The sequence below is a fragment of the Hyaena hyaena genome, unplaced genomic scaffold (assembly GCF_003009895.1).
Source record: "Hyaena hyaena isolate Hyena2069 unplaced genomic scaffold, ASM300989v1 scaffold_3, whole genome shotgun sequence".
Classification (NCBI taxonomy): Eukaryota; Metazoa; Chordata; class Mammalia; order Carnivora; family Hyaenidae; genus Hyaena; species Hyaena hyaena.
Genome location: NW_024080635.1, coordinates 2,721,351 through 2,742,916, shown reverse-complemented (window position 1 = coordinate 2,742,916; position 21,566 = coordinate 2,721,351). Strand labels below are relative to the sequence as shown.

At 43.5% G+C, this 21,566-nt stretch overlaps 1 protein-coding gene across 2 annotated transcripts in view; it reads left to right on the top strand.

Moving 5' to 3' along the window:
- The window catches only part of ZCCHC17 (zinc finger CCHC-type containing 17), a 52,744-nt gene that overhangs the window by 4,135 nt on the left and 27,043 nt on the right, over positions 1 to 21,566 (top strand). For both annotated transcript variants that reach the window (XM_039231221.1, XM_039231231.1), the window contains exons 2-3: positions 5,329 to 5,449; positions 12,689 to 12,746. In XM_039231221.1, coding sequence (XP_039087152.1) covers positions 5,384 to 5,449; positions 12,689 to 12,746 — 124 coding nt within the window. In that variant the 5' untranslated portion in view covers positions 5,329 to 5,383. The remainder of the gene's footprint in view (positions 1 to 5,328; positions 5,450 to 12,688; positions 12,747 to 21,566) is intronic.

The following is a 21,566-nucleotide window of genomic DNA, read 5'->3' as shown; positions in this document are numbered from 1 at the left end:
AACACTCAAATACTAGCTATTGTCATCAGAGGACTTAGAGAGGACCTCCACGATTATTGACTAAGAATGGTGTGGAGTAGAGAGTAAGTACTGGTTGTGGGGTCGCCTGCCACCTGGTGAACTGTAAGCAGCCTTTGTCAAGTCACTTGACCTCCGCTAGCTTCATTTTCAGTTAGAGTAATGGGGCGAATGATTCCTTTTCAGCTTTCACATTTTATGAGTCAATTTTTAGTGTTTTTCCTTACATCTTACTATTCATTCTCTTTCCTGCTTTTGGGCGTTTTCTCCATCCATGACTGAAGTTCAAAAATGAAGAAGCCTGTGTCTCAGATAGTCATTCCATCGAGTTGGTGGCAAGGAGAAGTTTGGCTACCAGCGTGGCATTTGAAAATCTCCCTGCTTCTGATCTAGCCATCATATTGGGTGGAACTTACTTTCTCTACATTCTTTAGATCAGAACCTTCCTCCCATCTTTCCTTATATGTTTGGCATATTGTGAGGCTCATTCACTCATTCAAAAACAAACAAACAAACAAACCCCACAGAACATTGAGTACCTACTGCATACCAGATACTGGGAACAGAAAACCAAATAAGAAATGACCCTTGGTTACATGTTGACATGAATTAATCTAGGTCCAGCTCATCATAGCCTCATCCATGAATAATGCCCTTCCGACGATGACTCCTCATTGGAATCTCTAATGTTGGGACTTACTTCATGTTAGAATTCTCACAAGATCTAGGTGTGCACTGTGAATTCTTTTGAGGCAGTGGAGAATAGTGGTTGAGAATGCAGGCTCTGGAATCATCCTGTCTTTGTTCATATCCCAGTAATTTTACTTATCAACTGATTCTCCTCTCAATTCTTATACACAGGTTAAAGATACATTAAAATCCCTGTAACTCTTAGGGTTCTATCTAGTTAGTATTGTTCTGTAACAACCACAACAACTCTAAATCCAGACAAACTTAAAAACAACAACAAAAATCTTGGCCAGATCAGTAAGGTGACACGTGAAATGAAGTTCCAAAGCCTGGGTGGCTCAGTCTGTTGAACATCTGACTCTTGGTTTTGGCTCAGGTCCTGATCTCACAGTTCATGGGTTCAAGCCTTTCGTCAGGTGGGCTCTGTGCTGACAGTGTATCGCTTGCTTGGGATTTTCTCTCTCCCTCGCTCTGTGTCCCTCCCCGTCCATGCTCTATTGCTTTTTCTCAAAAAACAAAACAAAATGAAACAGTATCTTACCAATTTAATATTGTTCTATGAACTTTACATTGCTTGAGAAAAGGGAGAGCAAGTGGTTTTTCTTTCTTTTTTTAATTGCATGCACATTAAAAAAAAAACAGCTTTGAAACAATCACAAAATTGTGGAGGTACAGTACAAAGAACATTTTTTTAATCAATCATTTGAGAGCTGAGTTGCTGACCTGGTGCCCCATCATCCCTAAATACGTCAGTTTTTCTACAAACAAGGACATTCTCCTGCATGACTACAGTGTAACTCCTATGATCAGAAAGTTTGCATTGAGTTACTTCTTCTAGTCTCCAGGCCCTGTCATTATCCTGGACAGCCTGACATATGGACGCCATCGTTACCCTCCTCCTTCTCACACTGGGTTGCTCTTCTTCGCAAATTTCCTCCTCACCCAATGTAGGCTTTGACCTCACTCTGTGCCATCATTCCCCTGCCACACCTCCCGTCCCCACGCTTTCCTTGCTCTGTCCCTTGCTTTGGGAAGTGGGTGGCCAGCAACTAGGTCCCTGTGGCCTTCCTACATATTATAGTGTTTAAAACATTCACGTAAAATGAAGCACTTAACGGAAGATAGTCTGTTTCTAGAATTACTGCAAAGCAACTTCTAAATGGTATACCTCAATACCTGTCAGTTTACTTGCTCTGTTAAATCTACAGGTGTGGTCCTGTTTGAGTGGACTATGTCTCAGTGTTTTATTAACTTTCTTAAGACAGCAGGACTCTTTTTTTTTTTCCAAATGAAATCTTACATAGATGCTTAGTAGGTAAATTGGATCAACACAGAATACACTCCCATACCCTCCACTCCTCCTTGCTGCCAGCCTCCACCCAAGGCTGGAAGGGCAAGTGGGAATCAGCAATAAGCAATTGCTTACTAATGACTGAAGAGAGGCTGCTAGCTTCCCAACTGCTCTGGCGGGACCTCCCAAAGTCTTGTTTTTTGGGGGATGTGTTCCCCCACCTTTGGGGACTCTCCTCTGGTTGGTTGGCCTCGAGCCCTTCTTCTGTGGCTTTCTTGAACCCTCTGGTCCCTAGATATTTCAGAATTGACTGTTTAAAAATAAACTCAGATAGGGACGCCTGGGTGGCTCAGTTGGTTAAGCGTCCGACTTCGGCTCAGGTCATGATCTCGTGGTCCGTGGGTTTGAGCCCCGCATCGGGCTCTGTGCTGACAGCTAGCTCAGAGCCTGGAGCCTGCTTCAGATTCTGTCTCCCTCTTTCTCTGCCCCTCCCCACTCATGCTCTGTCTGTCTCTATCTCTCAAAATAAATAAACATTAAAAAAATTTTTTTTAATTAACTCAGATTGACAGGAGTTTCTGAACATCCACCACAAAACTCTAGGCTTTTACAGGACATAATTTGAAAGAGAATATTAAGTTTCATTTTCAAAAATGGCAACCCACCACTTTCTTGAGATTGTAAACCTGTGACTGCCATGTTTCAGGGCTTCCCTCATTAATGCACTCCACTTTCCTTCTTTAAGAATTGCAGAGGGCTTCTCAGTCTCCCATTCTGTGGCAGGAGCCCATAGGAGAGCTTTAAGTTATGTATTCCTACACTTAGCACAGCAGAAACCTGCAGGAATCAACAACTTAAAGATTTTTTTTTATGTTTTTATTCCTCTTCCCATGACCTTTGTGTAGAGAGGAACAGGTTATAGACTAAGATGTTTGAGCTCAGTTTAGGGGTCACAGCTGCTGGTTCCTCTGGGCTCTATACCTCACTAGTGCTCCATAAGCTGGAGGAATCCAAGTCTCTTGATGGAGCCATTGGCCTCAGATCTATAACCTCTGTTTTAGGATGTGAGGTGAGAGGTGCTGGTCCAAGAGAGGGGAAGGCTGGAGAGGAGCCTGCGTAGCTGGGGAGTGGTGGGGGCAGGATCCATCCAGGCTCTGATACTTGGATTTAACCTGTTCACCAGCCATTTCTCAAGAACTGAGAAATCTGCCTCCATTCCATGTGCTGTTAGTACAGTAATAAAAACCCATGTGTGGCTGACCTAAGCAGAAAAGGGCAAGTTTCTTATAAGGACACAAAGTTGGTTTATGGAACTCAGGGACAAGGATGTGGGAACCCTGGGATGACACAAGAACCAGGGTTTCGAAGGCTGATGGGATTTTCTTTCATTTCTGTTTTAAGTGAGGCAGTTCAGTTAATAGATGGTCCTGTAGGTCAGGAAAAGTTTCCAAAGCCAGGACCCAGAGTCATCATCTGAAAGTGAGGGGTTGTGCAGGGGGTTGAAGAGAGGAGAAAGTATTTGGTTATGAAAATCTAGGGAAGATAGAGGTTCAAGTCTTACTGTCAGAAATGTAATTGGGATAAACAGAACTGAGGGCAAAGCCATTAGATTTAAGTTTGTGTAGCAGTGATTTTATTCAGCAGAGTACAGCAGCATGGTTAAGAGCCACTGGACTGCTAGTTTCCTCTCTGTTTAAAACCAGGAGACTGAGCCAGAGCATCTCTAAGGTCCCTTCCAACTCCAAATCTTTAAGACTTTCTTTTCTTTTTAATTTTTTAACTTTTTTTTTCATTTTTGAGAGACAGAGCATGAGGGAAAGAGACAGAGGGAGACACAGAATCTGAAGCAGGATCCAGGCAGAGCTGTCAGCACAGAACGCGACGCAGGGCTCAAACCCATGAACTGTGAGAAAATGACCTAAGCCGAAGTCAGATGCCCCACCGACTGAGCCACCCAGGCGCCCTCAAAGCTGTAAGACTTTCTACTCAGGCAGCTCAGCATCGTCTGGGAGCTTGTGGAAATGCAGTCTCAGGCACCACCTCAGACTTACTGAATTGCAGTCTGCATTTGAACATGATTCATAAATAGTTAAATAAATTTGGTGCATCCAAGAATGGATTATGTAGGCATTCAAAAAAAAAGAGGTGTATATGTGTGTATATAAATTACTAAAATATATTTTAAAAATGATGGTTAAGGGGCGCCTGGGTGGCTCAGTCAGTTGAGTGGCCAACTTCGGCTCAGGTCATGATCTCGCATTTTGTGAGTTCCAGCCCTGTGTTGGGCTCTGGGCTGACAGCTTGGAGCCTGGGGCCTGCTTTGGATTCTGTCTCCCTCTCTTTCTCCCCTCCCCTGCTCACACTCTCTCTGTCTCTCAAAAATAAATAAATGTTAAAAAAGAATTTTAAGAAAAGGTTATTAATTAATGATTATTAATTTCATGATTTCATTAAAAAACCTCTTCTATATATAAAGAAGTTTTAAAGACTATAAGTAAAATTGGATAATGAGTGATTTTTTTTCCTTATTATGAATATACATATTATCATCTGAATTTTTAAAATGAGCATGTGTGTTTTTAATTTTAAGGGAAAAAACTAAGCTATTCTCTTTTTGGAAGTCACTTCGGATTACCACCTAGCATGATGTTTAAAAGCAGGGACTCTGGGGGGTGCTTGGCTGGTTTAGTCAGTAGGGCATCCTACTCTTGATCCTCAAGGTCATGAGTTCAAGCCTTATGTTTGGTGTAGAGATCACTTAAATAAATACAACTTAAAAAAAAAAAAAAAGCACGGACTCTGGTGTCAGCCAGAATTTGACTCCAGTATTTCCTAGCTTTTTGACATAGGCCTAGTAATTTGGATTCTGGGAGCCTGATCGTTTTTCTTATTTATATAAGAATACAACCTACATCTTGAGAGTTTTAAGGATTAAAGGAGATATTGGATGTCCAGTGCTTAGCACAGTACCTGGACATAGTAAGTTTTTGATAAATGTTAGTTCTTATAACTGGTATCATTCCCTTTTTTAAGATTCAGTCTCACACACACACCTTTCAAAAGCCTTCCCTTGACAAAAGAATAGTGATAATGGTAAATAGAAAACAAAAGACGAAAGAGACCAATGGCTTTGGGTAGGTATCAACCTGAAAAAAATAAGACTGAAGTTTCCGCAACTCCTCATGATGACAGTGGGCAAGGGATGTGGATAAAAGTACATGGTGTTCAATCTGACGCTGTTACTCTGTAGAGACGAGCTGTGGGTCATGTGCATGTTTCTTCTTTAACGCGGATGTCTTTCATATTGTTGTCTTATTTCTTTGTGCTAGGCCGCTTGAATTAGCTTTACCAGAAGAGCAATGGAGGAGCCATAGAACATTAAGGATGAATTCAGGAAGACCCGAGACCATGGAGAACTTACCTGCTCTCTACACTATTTTCCAAGGAGAGGTATACTCTTCTGGCCTTGAAAACCTACTCTTTATGTTAAGCATAGACTGAAGGTGAAAAGCCGCTGGGTTTGGAGCTCCTGCCCACTTGAGAATACGCTGCGCGTGGCAGTTCCAACAGCAAGGACTAGTGGACCTTGTACCTCCTCTAAGCTCCAGACCCCTCCTGCATACTTGACATCCTCATTTGGATACCTCACAGCATGTCTGATTTATGTTTTTAAACTGAATTTTTTCTTTTCTTTCTCCCTTTCTCTCTTTCTAGAAGTGTATTTATTTATTTTTTAAGTAACCTCCACACCCAGTGTGGGGCTCAGACTCACAACCCCGAGATCAAAAGTCAGATGCTTCACAAACTGAGGCAGCCAGGGGCCCCTACATTTTTCACTTTCTAACCAAATCTGTTCTTCCAGTCTTCACCATCTCAGCAGATGGAACCACCATCATTCCAGGCACCCATGCTAAACGTCTGGGCGTCATACTTTATTTCGCCTCTTGATTCGATCTTGATTTTTCCTCTCCCTCCAGTCCGTCAGCAACTTGTGCCGTTACTGCCTCCCAAATGTATCTCTCGTCTATACTTCTTTTATTATTTTTTTAATGTTTATTCATTTTTGAGAGACAGAGAGAGACCGAGTACAAGCGGGGGAAGGGGCAGAGAGAGAGAGGGAGACACAGAATCAGAAGCAGGCTCCAGGCTCTGAGCTGTCAGCACAGACCCTGACACAGGGCTCAAACCTACGAATCGTGAGATCACGACCTAAGCCAAAGTCACACGCTTAACCAACTGAGGCACCCAGGTGCCCCATCTTCTCTGTATACTTCTTTACCCCTATGGCATCCCATTAGTTCAAGCCCTCCGTCTCTTGCCTGGCCTTACTGGGCCCCCTGTCTATTGTAGTTCCTCTTCAATCTGGTCTTTCCGTTGCAGCCAGAATAACATCTAAAACAGATTGAACATGCTACTTTCTCACACTTCTTCTAGGCTTCTCGTTGTACTTGAATTCATCCAAACAATTTCATGATTCCTGCATGACTTGGCCTCCTTACAACTCTGGGCATTCTCAGCTTGCTTCCTTCTCAGGACTTTCACATGTGCTGTCTCTAACTACCCCACTCTCCTCCCAACTTCTTTTCCTGGTTTTGGTCTCAACCCTAATGTCTCCACAGAGGTCTTTTCCCCACCATAAATAAATAGGCTCACCCTGTATTTGCATACTCATGTACTTATTTAATACCTGTCTTCCTCACAACACACTCAGCTCCATGAGGGCAGAACCCAGAGTGTTTTAGTTTGTGGTTGTGTATCTCAGTCCCAGGTAGGTGGGTAGAAAAAAATAGGTGCTCATTACATCTTTGGTGACTGAATGAATGATCAGCCTTTGAGGAAGGAGGCATTGTATTGTTTGGAGAGCAGGCAAAACCTGGATTCCTGTCCTAGCTTTTACTTACTAACCGTGTGATTCTGGAGACTGCCACTGACTCTTTTTAGGTCTCAGTTTTCTCATTTGTTAAGTGGAGATATTAACTCCTTCCATATGATTGCCCTGATGGTTACATAAGCTATCATCTGTAAAAACAATGCCTTAGAAATAGTAGATATCCATTAATGTTGTCTTTCTTCCTCCTCTCAAAGCACAAGTAAAGCCAAAAAATTATTTTCAGTGTCTTCTGTATGCCCGTAGTATTTTAACACAGTCATTCCTGCGGTGTTCATATTTGCTTTACGGTTCACAAAAGTTTCCTCTTCTAATAATGAGGACAGACTTTGTGTCCGTCAGTTGGTTGTGGATGATTGTGGCTTTTGACTTCTTTAAGTCAGTCCTGACTTGTAATATGAAGTCAGGATACAAAGGTTAATAACATTCTAGCATACAGCAAACTATTGTGCTCTTCAGAGCCTTTATTCTTTTTCTTTAAGGCCCGAGGTATCTCCAGAGATCAGTGAGGTAGGTACAAGGGCTCAGGAAAAGGAAGTAGTGCCCCTAGAGATGAAATTGATTTTTCTGGTGGCGAAGCCTTCATTCGTCAGATGTTGCATAAAAGACAGAACAGTGCTGTACCCTTTCAGAGACAGATTCAGATTTCTAAAGTGGCTGCTGACTGACAGCTTCTTAAATGAGCTGACTTGAAGTAGAGTAGGGTTTCTATTTTACTATTAAGGATGGATGGGCTAGGAGAATGTTTGGAGAGAACTTCATAGTTCTAGCTTAGTATTTCAGGAGCACATTTTGAAAAATGATGGTTTAGAAGTGGTTGGAATTAGGGAGAGAGAAATTGCTTGATAAATCAGAAAGAAGCTATTTTTCAGAATATTCATCCACAGACGTTTTAATTCTTATTTTTTAATTTGAGAGAGAGCACATATGAGCAGGAGAGAGATGGTGCAGGGGGTCAGAGAGAGAATATATCAAGCAGGCTCCATGCTCAGCATAGAGCCCAATGTGGGGCTCGATCCCATGACCCTGGGATCATGACCTGAGCTGAAATATAGAGTTGCATGCTCAACCGACTGAGCCACCCAGGTGCTCCTTCATCCACAAACATTTAATGAGTGCCTAATATTTAAAAGAAGACCCAGTTACATTAAATTTTATTTATTTATTTTAAAATATCTATCTGTTTTTGAGAGAGCACGAGGGAGTACACGTGCGTGCTCAGGCAGGGGAGGGGCAGAGAGAGAAAGGGGGATGGAGGATCCGCATGGACACCAGCGAGCCCAGTGTGGGACTCAGACTCACGAAGCACCAAATCATGACCTGAGCTGAAGTCTGACGCTCAACCAGCTGAGCCACCCAGGTGCTCCAAGACCCTGTTACGTTAAAATTCAGAAAAATTGTAAGCCTAATATATGTCAGCACTTTTACACATTCTGTTTCACTGATTCTCTCCAAAAAGTTGTTAGCTCTGTTTTATGGATAAGGAAACTTCTCTCAAAAGTTAAGTAATTGCCCAATGGTTAATAAATGGCAAAACTAGGTTTTTATTTTAAGTTTTTATTTATTTTTAAAAATTTCTAATGTTTATTTATTCTTCAGGGGTGGGGGTAGGGGGGCAGAGAGAGAGGGAGACACAGAATCCGAAGCAGGCTTCAGGCTTGCTGTCAGCACAGAGCCCAAAGCAGGGCTTGAACCCATGAACCGCAAGATCATGACCTAAGCCAAAATCAGACACTTAACTGACTGAGCCACCCAGGTACCCCTAAAGGTTTTTTTAATGCTTATTTATTTATTTTTAAATATTTTAATTTATTTCTAGGAGAGAGAGAGAGAGACAGCGTGAGCAGGGGAGGGTCAGAGAGAGAGGGAGACACAGACTCTGAAATAGGCTCCAGGCTCTGAGCTGGCTGTCAGCACAGAGCCCGACGCAGGGCTCAAACGCACGAACCGCGAGATCATGACCTAAGCGAAAGTCGGACGCTTAACCGACTAAGCCACCCAGGCGCCCCAATGCTTATTTATTTTTGAGAGAGAGAGCATGAGCAGGGGAGGGGCAGAGAAAGAAAAAAACAGACTGCAAAGCTGGCTCGGAGCTGTCAGCACAGAGCCTATAGCGGGGCTTGAACCCATGAACCATGAGATCATGGCCTGAGTCGAAGTCAGACACTTAACCAACTGAGCCGCCCTGGCGCTCCTAAAACTAGGGTTCTAAATCTGCTCCTCTCTCCGAGTCTGCCTTCTGCTAAACTGCACCTGGCATTGTCCAGCTGCACGTAAATGCATGGAGGAACCAAAGGAACATTCAAAGAACTCTTTCAGCTGAGTTGAGGAATAGGAGGCAGGTGGATGGTAGATCTGGTTGTTCCGCAGTCCTCTGTGTTTTTCTGTTATGGCGTCCGTCACAGTCTGTCTTATATGTTACTCATGTACTTGTTTGTCTCCTCACTAGATTGTGAGTTACTGGAGAGCAAAGGGCTAGGGTTGTGTCATGTATCTTGGCAACTACTTCAAATTCACTTAAAAATAGGCAGGGCACTATTTTTTAAAGTTTTTTTTCATAGTACCCGAATGGTATCTCACATATAGGTGCTCAGTAAGTGTTTGAATGCAATGGAACCCAAGCCTCTGAGGACCAGTCATCCCTGAAGAAACGGCTGGTACAGCTGTAGCCTAGCCCTTCTCTGAGCAGGCTCAGCAGGGCTGGGGAGCTTCACCGCTGAAGAGCCGAGAAGCCGGTGTTCATCCCTCCCCCACCGCCGGAGAGGCATCTCAGGCCCAAGTCACTTCAGCCTGGCGGCAGGTGCAGGCACAGCAGCGGGAGGTGGGATTGGGCTCAGCCGGGCCGTGGCCGGAAGAAGAGCGGAGGGGAGATTGGTGTTGGTGATGTGGAAATAGCCTGGGACAAAGTTAGAAAAAAAAAAACCTCTGTTCTCGCTACTTTCTACCTTTGTGATTTCGGACAGGTCACTTAGGTCTCTGGGCCTCAGGTTTCCTGTTCACGTTATGGGGATGATCAGTTTCAGGGCCAGTGCCACCTCTAATCAGAAGATGGTAAATTCATCTTACCTAAGCCGTGCGTTCAGTTGAGATAATTACTGAATTGTTTCCCCTGAGCTATTTGACTAATTATTGTTGGGGCACCAGGCAGACTGGGTGATTGCGGCAGGTGCCATTCTGTTCATTCCCAGTCTGGCTGCACCCAGGGAGACACAGTGATGGGAAGAGCTGGTACTGGCAGTAGGCGAGGGTGCCCTCGCCTGGTAGAACGCTTGACGGCATCCATTCTGCAGCGCGTTAACTTTTCCTTTTGGGAGAGGCCAAATTAAGGTCTGTTAATGATCTTTTCTCAAAAGATCCTAATATGACACTGGAGCTTCAGGATTGAAAAGTGAGATGGTCTTAATTTATAGCAGCAAAGTGAGCTGGGCCCCAACTTCCAGATGCTTCTTTTAAGTTTGTTAGATAACTTCGCCCTTTAATAATGTTGTGCAGTATGAAACATCTCAGCCATCATTTTAGAACTGGAGCAAAAACCAGTTACTGAGTTAAAAGCAAAAGCCCTTAGTTGGTCCAGAAAGAACCAACTTTTATTGTAATTAAAAATTGACAGTCTCATCTTTATCCACGTGACCCCATTTTATAGAAGACAACTTGCTCTGTGAGTTTGGGTAAGCACTTTGTGTCTCTGGTCTTCAGTTTCCTTATTTGAAACATGATAGGATTGTACCAGCTAATGTCTAAGGTCCCTCCTTCAGTTCCACTTTACCTTGATTTCAAGTCCTAGTGTTTTCCTGGTTGTACTGCTGCTTTGGGACTGTCCGGTTCCTACCCCAGTGCAGTGTATTCATCAGTATAGAAGAGGACTTTAGAACATTTGGTTCTTAACCCATTAATGCTGTATCTGGGAGAGTTAGTTCAAGTGTCCACTTACAAAATGAGGTGAATGGGGGCACCTGGGTGGTTCATTTGGGTGCACGTTCAGCTCAGTTTCGGCTCAGGTCATGATCCTGGAGTCGTGGGATTGAGCCCCATGTGGAGTTCTGCACTGAGCATGGAGCCTGCTTGAGAGATAGTCAGTCTCTCTCTCTCTCCCTCTCTACTCTCCCTCCCTGCCTCCCTCCCTCTTCGTCTCCTTTCCTCCCTCTCCTCCTCCCTCTGCCCCATTCCCTGCTCTCTCCCAAATAAAATTTTTAAAAAATGAGTCAAATGGAAGTCCTTTTCCATCCTAACATTGAAGTGAGTAATGATATTTGGTGGAGTTAGAGGCACTGGACTAGGCGTCAAGGGATTTAGGTTCTGTGCCTTATATTTTGTTTCCACTAGCGCGTCAGTGTCTTGAACTATAAATTATTAAAAAGCTACAATTTATTGAATGTACTTTAGGTATCAGATACAGCCGCGAGGCACTTTATGTCCTCATTTGTTATCTACAGCAGGAAAGTGAATACACTTGGGAACTTAGGCCCCAAAAGGCAAGTCACATTCAAGATCCCATGGGTGAGAAATGGCAGAGCTGGGAGTAGAAGCCAGTCTTTGGCTCCGGAGCCTGTTCTCTTCCAACACCTTATCTGGAGCGTGGGAACCTACCGCATACAGTTCCAGAAGATCATTCCCTGAGCAGATACAATGTCAAAGTCACATTGCTTCTGTGTTAGAACCGTGTAGTTAAAAGGAACCTGTGAGTAGCCCTAATGTAGTTAAGACTTGTTGGGTTCAAATCCCACCTCTGCTATCTCCTAGCTTTGAACGCTGGGCGTTAGTTCTGTCATCTCTCCAATGAGAAGGGTCAGAGCACCAACATCATAGGATCGTGTGAGGCGCCTTGCACGGCACTTTTCATGGCGCATTCGGTGTAGCTTAGTGACCAGCAGGGCTGCGCGCTTCTCCTGTTCGCTCCCCTTCTCTTCGTTACAGTGAAGCTGGGAGGAGTTAGGGCCCAAGGCGGAACAACTTGTTAAAGTCATCCAATAAATAAAGTTTATATGATGGTATTGAATACTTGATAAATAATCATGAATTAACTTAATGATAAATATGGAATGTGGCGACAGTTTGAATCCCGGTCCACGGGTTGGAGGGTGGGCTGGAGGATGGATGGGAGGTAGAGAGAGAGCATGGGATAATTAATGATTTATCTGGCAAGGGGTTCTGGGCTTTTCATTATTTATTGTCACCTGTTACACAGACCCCTTGAGCCTCTGACTTCTCCATCTGAGGTCACCTCCACGAAAGACTTGGGGACAGCTCTTTTTCCCTCTGATTATATCTTTTTAGGTTCTGCTGGATGTCTGTGTATTGGCTCCTTCTGTAGTTGTCTTGATAAAATCAAGACTGGCTTAGAGTGAAATAGAGCAGGCTGTATAGTCTGGTTTGACTTCGAAGTTTAGGAAAAAAGGATGTCCTATGCAATCCATCCCAAATTATTAAAGTATTAGGATTGGAGGCCTCAGTCCCAGCTAATAGAAAGTGTGACTAGATTTTTTGCCGTCTACTCCTTCTCTCCAGATGCCTCCTTTGGGGGTTTCAGTAGGTGTGGGATCTGGGTGTCCCTAGAAGGTGCCAGGCCATCTGCCAGCACTCCTATCTCCCCGGTGTTCTTCACGTGTCCGCACATACCTGCCAGCCTGCGTTTCATGAAGAACAGAAAGAGTACTTGACAGGACATGACTTTTAGGCAGCTTTGCAGCCGTCAGGACCAAGTAGACTTTCAGGGAGACTGGGTTAAACGCCACGGAAGAGAGAGTCTCATTTGTGTGACATTGATCCTTTTTTTCGTTGTGTTTTTTCTTTTGTCTTCACAGGTTGCTATGGTGACAGACTATGGAGCCTTTATCAAAATCCCAGGCTGTCGGAAGCAAGGTGGGAGTTTATAACTTGAGACCCAGCCCTCCCTTTCCCCTCCCTTCTGTCACCCCCGCCACATCCTGGTTACAGACTCTTACTTCTCAAACCCTAGTTTTGTTTTTGTCTTCAGTGTAGAGATAGGAATATAGACAAATGACGACAGCCCATGTTTTCTAGGTCGTCACTCAGAAGAATGCTGCTCTCTGACATGTTGGGGGGCTGATTATAGCTACTTGGGTTCCCTTCCGGAACCAGCTCTTGCCTAAATTTCTCCTGTGACCCTAGGCAAGTCACTTGACTCTTTGGTCTTAGGATTTGGAGTAAGGCAAGCTACTTACTCTCTGAGGCTGACATTGTGAGTTGTTTTTTTTTTTTTTTTTAATGTTTATTTATTTATTTCTGAGAAGGAGGGAGAGACAGCATGAGCAGGGGAGGGTCAGAGAGAGAGGGAGATACAGAATCTGAAGCAGGCTCCAGGCTCTAAGCTAGCTGTCAGCACAGAGCCTGACGCGGGGCTCGAACCCACGAACCGTGAGATCATGACCTGAGCCAAAGTTGGACACTTAACCTACTGAGCCACCCAGGCTCCCCGTGAGTTTTTAATACATAGTACACACAATGGAAAGAGTATCGTCACCAATACAAATTTATATTATATGTATCATGTTTTATATTTTCTTTTTAAAGTGATAGGCATTTGTTGAACATTTTTTGAGTCTCCTTTTCACATCTATAATCTTATTTGTTTCTTAATTGGTTAAATAAAAAAGGCAAGTTCCACAGACTGGCGGCCTGCCCAGAGTGATTTGGCTAGGTGACAGCACAGCTGGGCCTAGGACCCACACCCCCTGACTCCTAGCCCAGTGGGCTTTCTACCACATCACGGGGCTAGTTAACTCACCTTGCTGATTCCTCCTGCTATAATATAAGGATTTATCGAAGATTTTAATGTAAAAAATGTAATTGTAAGGGTAGTATTAGAATAAAATATAGAATAATATTTGAGAGGGCACATGGGTGGCTCAGTTGATTGAGCATCCGATTTTGGCTCAGGTCATGGTCTCGCAGTTTGTGGGTTTAGGCCCTGCATCAGGCTCTCTGCTGTCAGCACTGACCTCACTTCGGTTCCTCTGTCCCCCGCCCCTCCTGCCCCGCCCCTCTCTCACTCACGTGCACACCCTCTCTCTCAAAAATAAACATTAAAAAAGAAAAGTAGGAACTTTTTTTTAAAAAAGAGAATGATATTTGACTATATAAAAGTAAACTTTCAATAATTGTAAGCAAAGTTAAGTTGGGAAAAAATTTGTAGGACACGTGGCAAAAGACTAATAATAAAGGGGGGAGTAAGAACAGGGGCCAAGAATATGGAAAGAATTCACAGGAGAAAGAATAGCAATTAATCTTAAAATATACTTAATCTTAAAAGATACGTACTCTCCAGATTGATTTAAAACTAACTTACGGGCCTCCTGGGTGACTCAGTTAGTTAAGCGTCGACTCTTGATTTCACCTCAGGTCATGATCTCATAGTTCCTGAGACTGAGCTCCCTCTCGGGCTCTGTGCTGACCACGTGGAGCCTGCTTGGGATCGTCTCTCTCTCTCTCTCTGTCTCTCTCTGTCTCTCTCTCTCTCTCTCTCTCTCTCCCTGCCCCTCCCCTGCTCACGAGGCAGTTTCCATAGCAAGCCCTGCGCCCCCGAGATTCTACAGCTTGGGTCCACATGCTGATTTTGAACTACTGCGTAGGTTTAGAAGGAAGCCTGGAAGCGAGCGGACTCCAGAAACTGTTGACAGCAATCATCTCTGGAGGGTTTGGTCTTCTGGGGGAGACGTGAACACCAAAGAGGGACTTCTACTTTGTGCAATTTCTTTTTTTAAAGTTTATTTATTTTTCAGACAGAGAGAGAGAGAGACAGAGCATGAGTGGGGGAGGTGCAGAGAGAGAGGGACACACAGAATCCAAAGTAGGCTCCAGGCTCTGAGCTGTCGGCACTGAGCCCAACGTGGGGCTCGAACCCACAAACTGTGAGATCATGACCTAAGCCGAAGTCATACACTAAACTGACTGAGCCATCCAGGTGCCGCTACTTTTTGCAATTTCTTAAACCAGAATTTTTCTTAAAAAAAAAAAAAAAAAGCCCAGGGCCGCCTGGGTGGCTTGGTTGGTTAAGTGTCCAACTTCAGCTCAGGTCATGACCTCACAGTTAATGGGTTCGAGCCCCACGTCGGGCTCTGTGCTGACAGCTAGCTCAGAGCCGGGAGCCTGCTTTGGATTCTGTGTCTCTTTCTCTCTCTGACCCTCCCCTGCTCACGCTGCCCCTCTCTCTCTCTCAGAAATAAATAAAACATTTTTTAAAAATTAAAAGTAAATAAATAAAAATTAAAAAAAATAATAAGTCCAACAGCTGATCTTTGGATACTAGAGCCGTGCAGGTAGCCTTGGAGACTGCTGTGCCACAAACGGCATCTTGGAATTAGAAAGGGCTCCGCCGACTGTTCCCAGACTAGCGGTCAGCAAAGGATAATAAAGGTCCTCATTTTCTGCTGTCTGGGGTTTAACGAAAGGGACTCCTCTCCGTCCTTATAGGCACGCACCTCTTTTGGTCTGAGGACAGATCTTGTTATTGTGCCCACCCTTGCTGTAGGCCTCATCCCTACTTGAGCAGTCATGTGGCCCTTTGGGGACTGTGTGGAGACAAAAGGCCTGATGCCCCCCAGCAGTCAGGCTTCAACTCACTTGTGTCCATGCCTTGTCAGGGGATGCCTCTCACTGCAGCTGCCTGCCTACGAGTGGGTCTGTCAGTCTGACAGCGGTGGAGACCAGCCTCAGAGGGAGAGCACAGGGAGCTGAGCAATTAGGCGGGAATTCTCTCATCCCGAGCTTTTCAGTGGCTTTGCTGCGTCACTCGAGCAGTTGTATTTTATTTAGCTTCTCTGCTCTCAAAGGGGGAAGATCGTTAAGTTCCACACCAAAAGGACTGAGCTATAAGATAATGCTGGTCTCCAGATTTTAATGTTTTGATTCAGAAAGGGAGTTGTTTTTCTCAGCCTTCTGTCCTCAGAATTTTTATCACTACTGAGTTGAAGATCCCTTCCTAATATTCAGATCTAAACTAGATTGTCCCCTGGCTCACAGTCTTGCCTGATAAAAAGATCTATGATGATGGAAATGTTCTATATCCATTTCGATGTGTTTTCTGATACCAGCCAATTCTCTGGATTTCAACTGCAGGTGTCTTCAATTCTGACACTATCTGCCTGGAGTTGGTGTCAGATCCCACAAGGTAAAGAGGCTCTGACTCACAGGACTGCCCCTACTTCAGATGCCAGTCGCCACCTGTACTTGCAGTTGGTGGCTTGTGAAGCAAGGGTTCCCACAACCCCCTCCTCAAGGTTGATAATTTGCTAGAACAGCTCTCAGGACTCAGGGAAGCACTGTTTCTTATACAGTTGGCCTATATACCCTTGGCCAAGGTGCAGGTGGGGGACGTACTCGGAGCTTCTGTGTCTTCCCTGACACAACACCCCCAACCGACTGAGCCACCTAGACACCCTGACTTCATTTATTTTAATTAATGTAAATTTAAACTTAAAACAGCAACGTAACTGGGCACCTGGGTGGCTCAGTTGGTTAAGCGTTTGGCTTCAGCTCAGGTCATCATGTAGCGGTGCGTGAGTTCGAGCCCCACATCGGGCTCCACACTGACTGCAGAGCCTGCTTGGAATTCTTCCCCCCACGGCCTTCCCCCACCCACGGCCTTCCCCCTCCCCTTGCTCATGCCCACATGCGCGTGCGCTCTCTCTGTCAAAATAAATAAATAAATTTTAAAAAGAAAGTGAAATGGGCTAAATATTAAAAACAACAAAACAGCAACACGGCTAGCGGCTCTCAGTGTCAGCGCAGCTTTCTATGAAGCTCTTTTTCCCCCTTCTCCTTTGCCCCACCAGCACATGAGGTTTGGGGATCAGAGTATTCAATGGTATCCTTTTTTTTTTTTTTTAATGTTTTTTTAGTTTTGAGGGTGGAGGGAGGGACGGAGAGAGAATCCTAAGCAGGCTCAGTGCTGTCACCACAGAGCCTGACCCGGAGCTTAATCTCCTGAACTGTGAGATCATGACCTGAGCCAAAATCAAGGGCCGGATTCTTAACCAACTGAGCCACCCAGGAAAACATAGTCCCTACGGCCCTGCTGTTCATAGTCTAGAGATATGAACAAAACACAGTGTAGTGTACTGATATAAGTGAGGTTGTGGTTATCCACTGAGCCATGAGGGATATCCATCTGAGGAATAATGGGTGTTCAATACATTTTATCATATGAAGAAATTAATTCTAGTCCCATTGTCACCATTTACTGGCTTTTGACTTTAAGTTGCCTTGACCTTGAGCCTTAGTTTTCTCATCTGTGAAATGGGCATGATGTGCATATTCTAGAGTTTCTTATCTGTCAGGATCCTGTCTTGTCCTTGAATCCACTGTTGCCTATACTATTGTGGATATTTAGTAACTATTTGAATGAATTCATAATCATAACAAGATAAAGAGTTTGAAAGCACTTTAATTTGTGGGCTTACTTTATTATCATAAACCATTGATTACAGATAACTTATTTGAAAATTCTAGAAAGGGAATTCATATCCCCCAGAGATCAAGGAGACCTTTTACTTTGACAGATTGTGGCTGCAGCTGTTCTTTAATGGTTTGTACTTTTCACCTCTTTCCTTTATTGCCAGTGGATGTTGTGAAAGAAATTCAGGTTGAACGACGCATTTGGGAGAATATTTTCAAGGGAACGATAATAGGCTAACTCCTTTTTTTTTAATGGTGATTGAGATGCTAGTTCTTTCCAAGTTGTCAGAATTGTTTTTTCTTCTTTTACCAGCAGATACTCAGATGGGACTCATTCTGTTTAAGTGTCACATTGGGTTTACTGAACGTGATGATGGACTTGATACGCCCTTTGGGCATTTACGGCTTCATGTCAGAAATCCAGGCCCAGACTGCTCTGAACAGCTCCTTTCCATGCAGACTGACAAGCAAAGCGTATTTGTTGTTTCTGCTCATTTCGGAGCATATGCTGAAACAGAATTAGATGTGTTTCTACTGGCAGATGAAACCACCTTTCTTTTTTCTTTTAATTGAAAAGATAACACAGATCAGTGATAATAAATGGAGAAATATCAATAGGTTGTAGAAGACCTGACAGAGTCCTATTTCTTTTTTTTTTTTTTAAGCTTATTTATTTATTTTGAGGTGAGAAAGAGTGCACGTGCCTGTGTGTGTGTGTGTGTGTGGTGTGTGTGTGTGTGTGAGAGAGAGAGAGAGCGAGAGAGCGAGTGAGCGCAGGAAAGGGGCAGAGAGAGGGAGAATCCTAATCAGGCTCTGTGCTCATCACGGAGCCGGGACACGGGGCTCAATCCCATGACCGTGAGATCATGACCTGAGCCACAATCGAGAGTTGCCTGCTTAACCCACTAAGCTGCCCAGGTGCCCCACAGACTCATATTTGAATTGCAGTTCTTTCTTTATCAGCTTTGTGACCTTGGACAATATACTTAACTTTTACAGTATTTTCTCAAGTGAACCTATGTCACAGGGTGGATCTAAGGATTAAATTAACGAGTGAATACACTGTATTTAATGAGGTATTCAGCACAGAGCGAGGGCCCTCAAATGTATGATTTGGTGTCTTCTACCATATCCACTTAATCCAACTATTGATGGTTTATGTGGTTAGCCTTGAAATACCTCCCAAGAATATAGATTGGCTTCTGAGAATTAAACTAGTGATAAATCCCCCACATAGACGATGGGATTAGCCTTAGATAGCAATATATCAGGCAATTGCCTATAAATCTGTGACTAAAGAGATGAGAGCATTCAAGACTTTGACAGGGTAATTTGGGTGTGATTCCTGGGAAAAAGCATTGGAATGAAATTATAATTCAGGAGACAAATCTAGTTGGCTGTCATTCTGTGTAGGGGGCGAGCATATGAGCAGGTGGAGGTTGTCAGCCTGGAGCCCAGTAAAGGGAAGTCTGAGAATCTGAAGATGGCGGTGTTTGCCTTACCTTATTTAGGGCGGAAATGAATCTGATGCTAGGAACTAGAGAGAGAGGATTCTATTATGAGGAAGTGATAGTCCATTAAACTTTTATGGATCGGAAACCTATCTTAAAACATTTATCTCCTTTTCTGAATCTGTGCGGAAGCAATTTCTGATCACTTAACTGATTTTTTAGGTATTTGATACCAGAGCGGTGGTGGGTAGTTGAACTATTAGAGAAGAACTAGGAATAAACAAAGTATGTCCTCTGTTGTAAGTTAATAAATTGGTGAATTGTGTCGATCCCTGTACTGATCACTAAGTTGACAGTCTGGCTAATGTAGTACGTGGACATGTGTATGCTTCAGACTCCTACATATATTTGTATCTTCAGTTCACACATCACCTCTGAGCTATGATACACTTACATATCCAACTGCCCGCCTGACATTTGCATTCAAGACTGACAGCTAGACCTGACATTTGCATTCAAGACTGACAGCTAGACCATTTCCCTTATTTAATTCACCCCATAAGCTAAAGTCTTTTGGTAATAAGCCGCTAATGTCTCAGCTATAAAAACCCTATGCCTCAGCAGGTGCTTTTTTATATTCCTTTTTGGTTTGTGTCCATATGAGACATAGTTTTATTTCAATCATAGTGTATATATCGCTTTCCGTTTTGCTTTTAAGATATTTATGATTAAAAATATTGCATGCTGGGGCGCCTGGGTGGGTCAGTTGGTTAAGCATCGGACTTCAGCTCAGGTCATGATCTCACGGTTTGTGAGCTCAAGTCCCACATGAGGCTCCACGTTGACAGTGCAGAGCCTGCTTCGGATTCTCTCTCTCCCCGTCTCAAAATAAATAAATAAACTTAAAAAAATAAAAATATTATGCTAACTATAGAAAAATAAGGGGAAAACTTTATTTTTTTAATGTTTATTTTTGAGAGAGAGTGCAAGTGGAGGAGGGGCAGAGAGAGGGGGACAGAGGATCTGAAGTGAGTTTTGTGCTGACAGCAGAGAGCCTGATGTGGGGCTAGAACTCACAAACTAGGAAATCTTGACTTGAGCCGAAGTCAGATGCTTAACTGACTGAGCCACCCAGGTGCCTTAAGTTTAGTTAGTTTATTTTATTTATTATGAGAGACGGCGGGGGGGGGCGGGGCAGAGAAAGAGAGGATCACAAGCAGGCTCTGCGCTGTCACTGTCAGCTGTCAGCACAGAGCTCGATGCAGGGCTCGAACTCATGGTCTGTGAGACCATGACCTGAGCCGAAATCCCCCAGGGTGCCCCAAGTGGGGAAACTTAAAGGAATTATATGATACTACTACCACATGGAGATAGGTGCGATTAACATTTTGGTATATTTCTTTATAAATCACGTGTACATAAAATTTGACGTATTGAGATTAAGATTATACTCTATATATCTTGTCGCTTTTTACACTTAGTGAACTTTAAACATTTCTCCATCTTTTAACATACTTTTGTAAACATTTAAATGACATTATTCTATCATTGAGATTTACCACATAATTAAAAAAGTTGTTTTCACTTTCTCACTATGAATACTTGGAGAAATTCCATATTGCTGTCTTTCCTTTAGAGCATCTGAATTTCCCTCCAGACTTCCCAGTCAGGCTGCTCTGCCCATTACACCGTCATGGGGGTGAAAAACCCAGCTTCACGAATTTTACCCAATTAGGAGGTTACGTGTTGTGTCTAAAATTAAAAACACGATAACGTATATGACACGTATGGGATGTATATGACCCGTTTTGGAGCCCCAAACTTCTTCACAGGCTGTCCACCTCCAGAATGAGCTGATGCATGTGTGGGAGACCCAGTGACAGTGCTCAGAGCAAGCAGGGACTTCCCATAGGAGCGCCAGGCAGAGGCCAGGTGCTTTTAGTAACAGTTGTGCCCACTTGTGAGAGGCAGCTTGAGAGAGAGACTATAGGCTAATAATTCCCCCAACAAATTTAAGGAAGGGCAGTTATTTTAGATGTAACTCCTTGACTTACCAGTTTTTTCTCTGGTTTACGTTCCTGGCTTATGTTCATTCAAAATAATTGTATGTTGTATTTATTTCCCTCAGAATAGAGATGGTTTTCTTTATTGAAACACTTGAAAATAAAGAAAAAAATTAACACTGTACACTAGTACAACCATTGTTAAAGCATTTTGGATTGTTCTTTCTGACTTTTAAAATCGTTTTAAGCATCTGTTGGGGCGACTGGGTGGCTCAGTCGGTTGGTTAAGTGTCCGACTCTTGGTTTCAGCTCAGGTCATGCTCTCGCACGCTCTATACCCATACTGGGTATAGAGATTACAAATAAAAACTTTTAAAAATCTGAAATTGTCTAATAAAAAAAAAAAGGAAAGAAAGCAGTGAAGGTGGTTCTCCCAGGAAAGGACTTTGGACAGACAGGAAAAGGGTATCTATTATAAATATTTAATGACTTTCCTATTATTTAGTTTTTTTAATGTTTATTTTTGTTAGAGAGAGTACACGTACACTCACATGTGAGTGGGAGAGGGGCAGAGAGAGAGGGAAACAGAGGATCTGAAGCAGGCTCTGCGCTGACATCAGAGAGCCTGACACGGGGCTCGAACTCATGAACATGAGATCATGACCCAAAGCCAAAGTTGGATGCTTAACCCACTGAGCCATCTAGGTGCCCCGAACTTGTAACTAATTTTATTAAATATTTTTACCACTCTTGATAGTGATTGCTAAACGATATCTAAGATTTTATACTAGCTCTAACAATATTTCTTACTA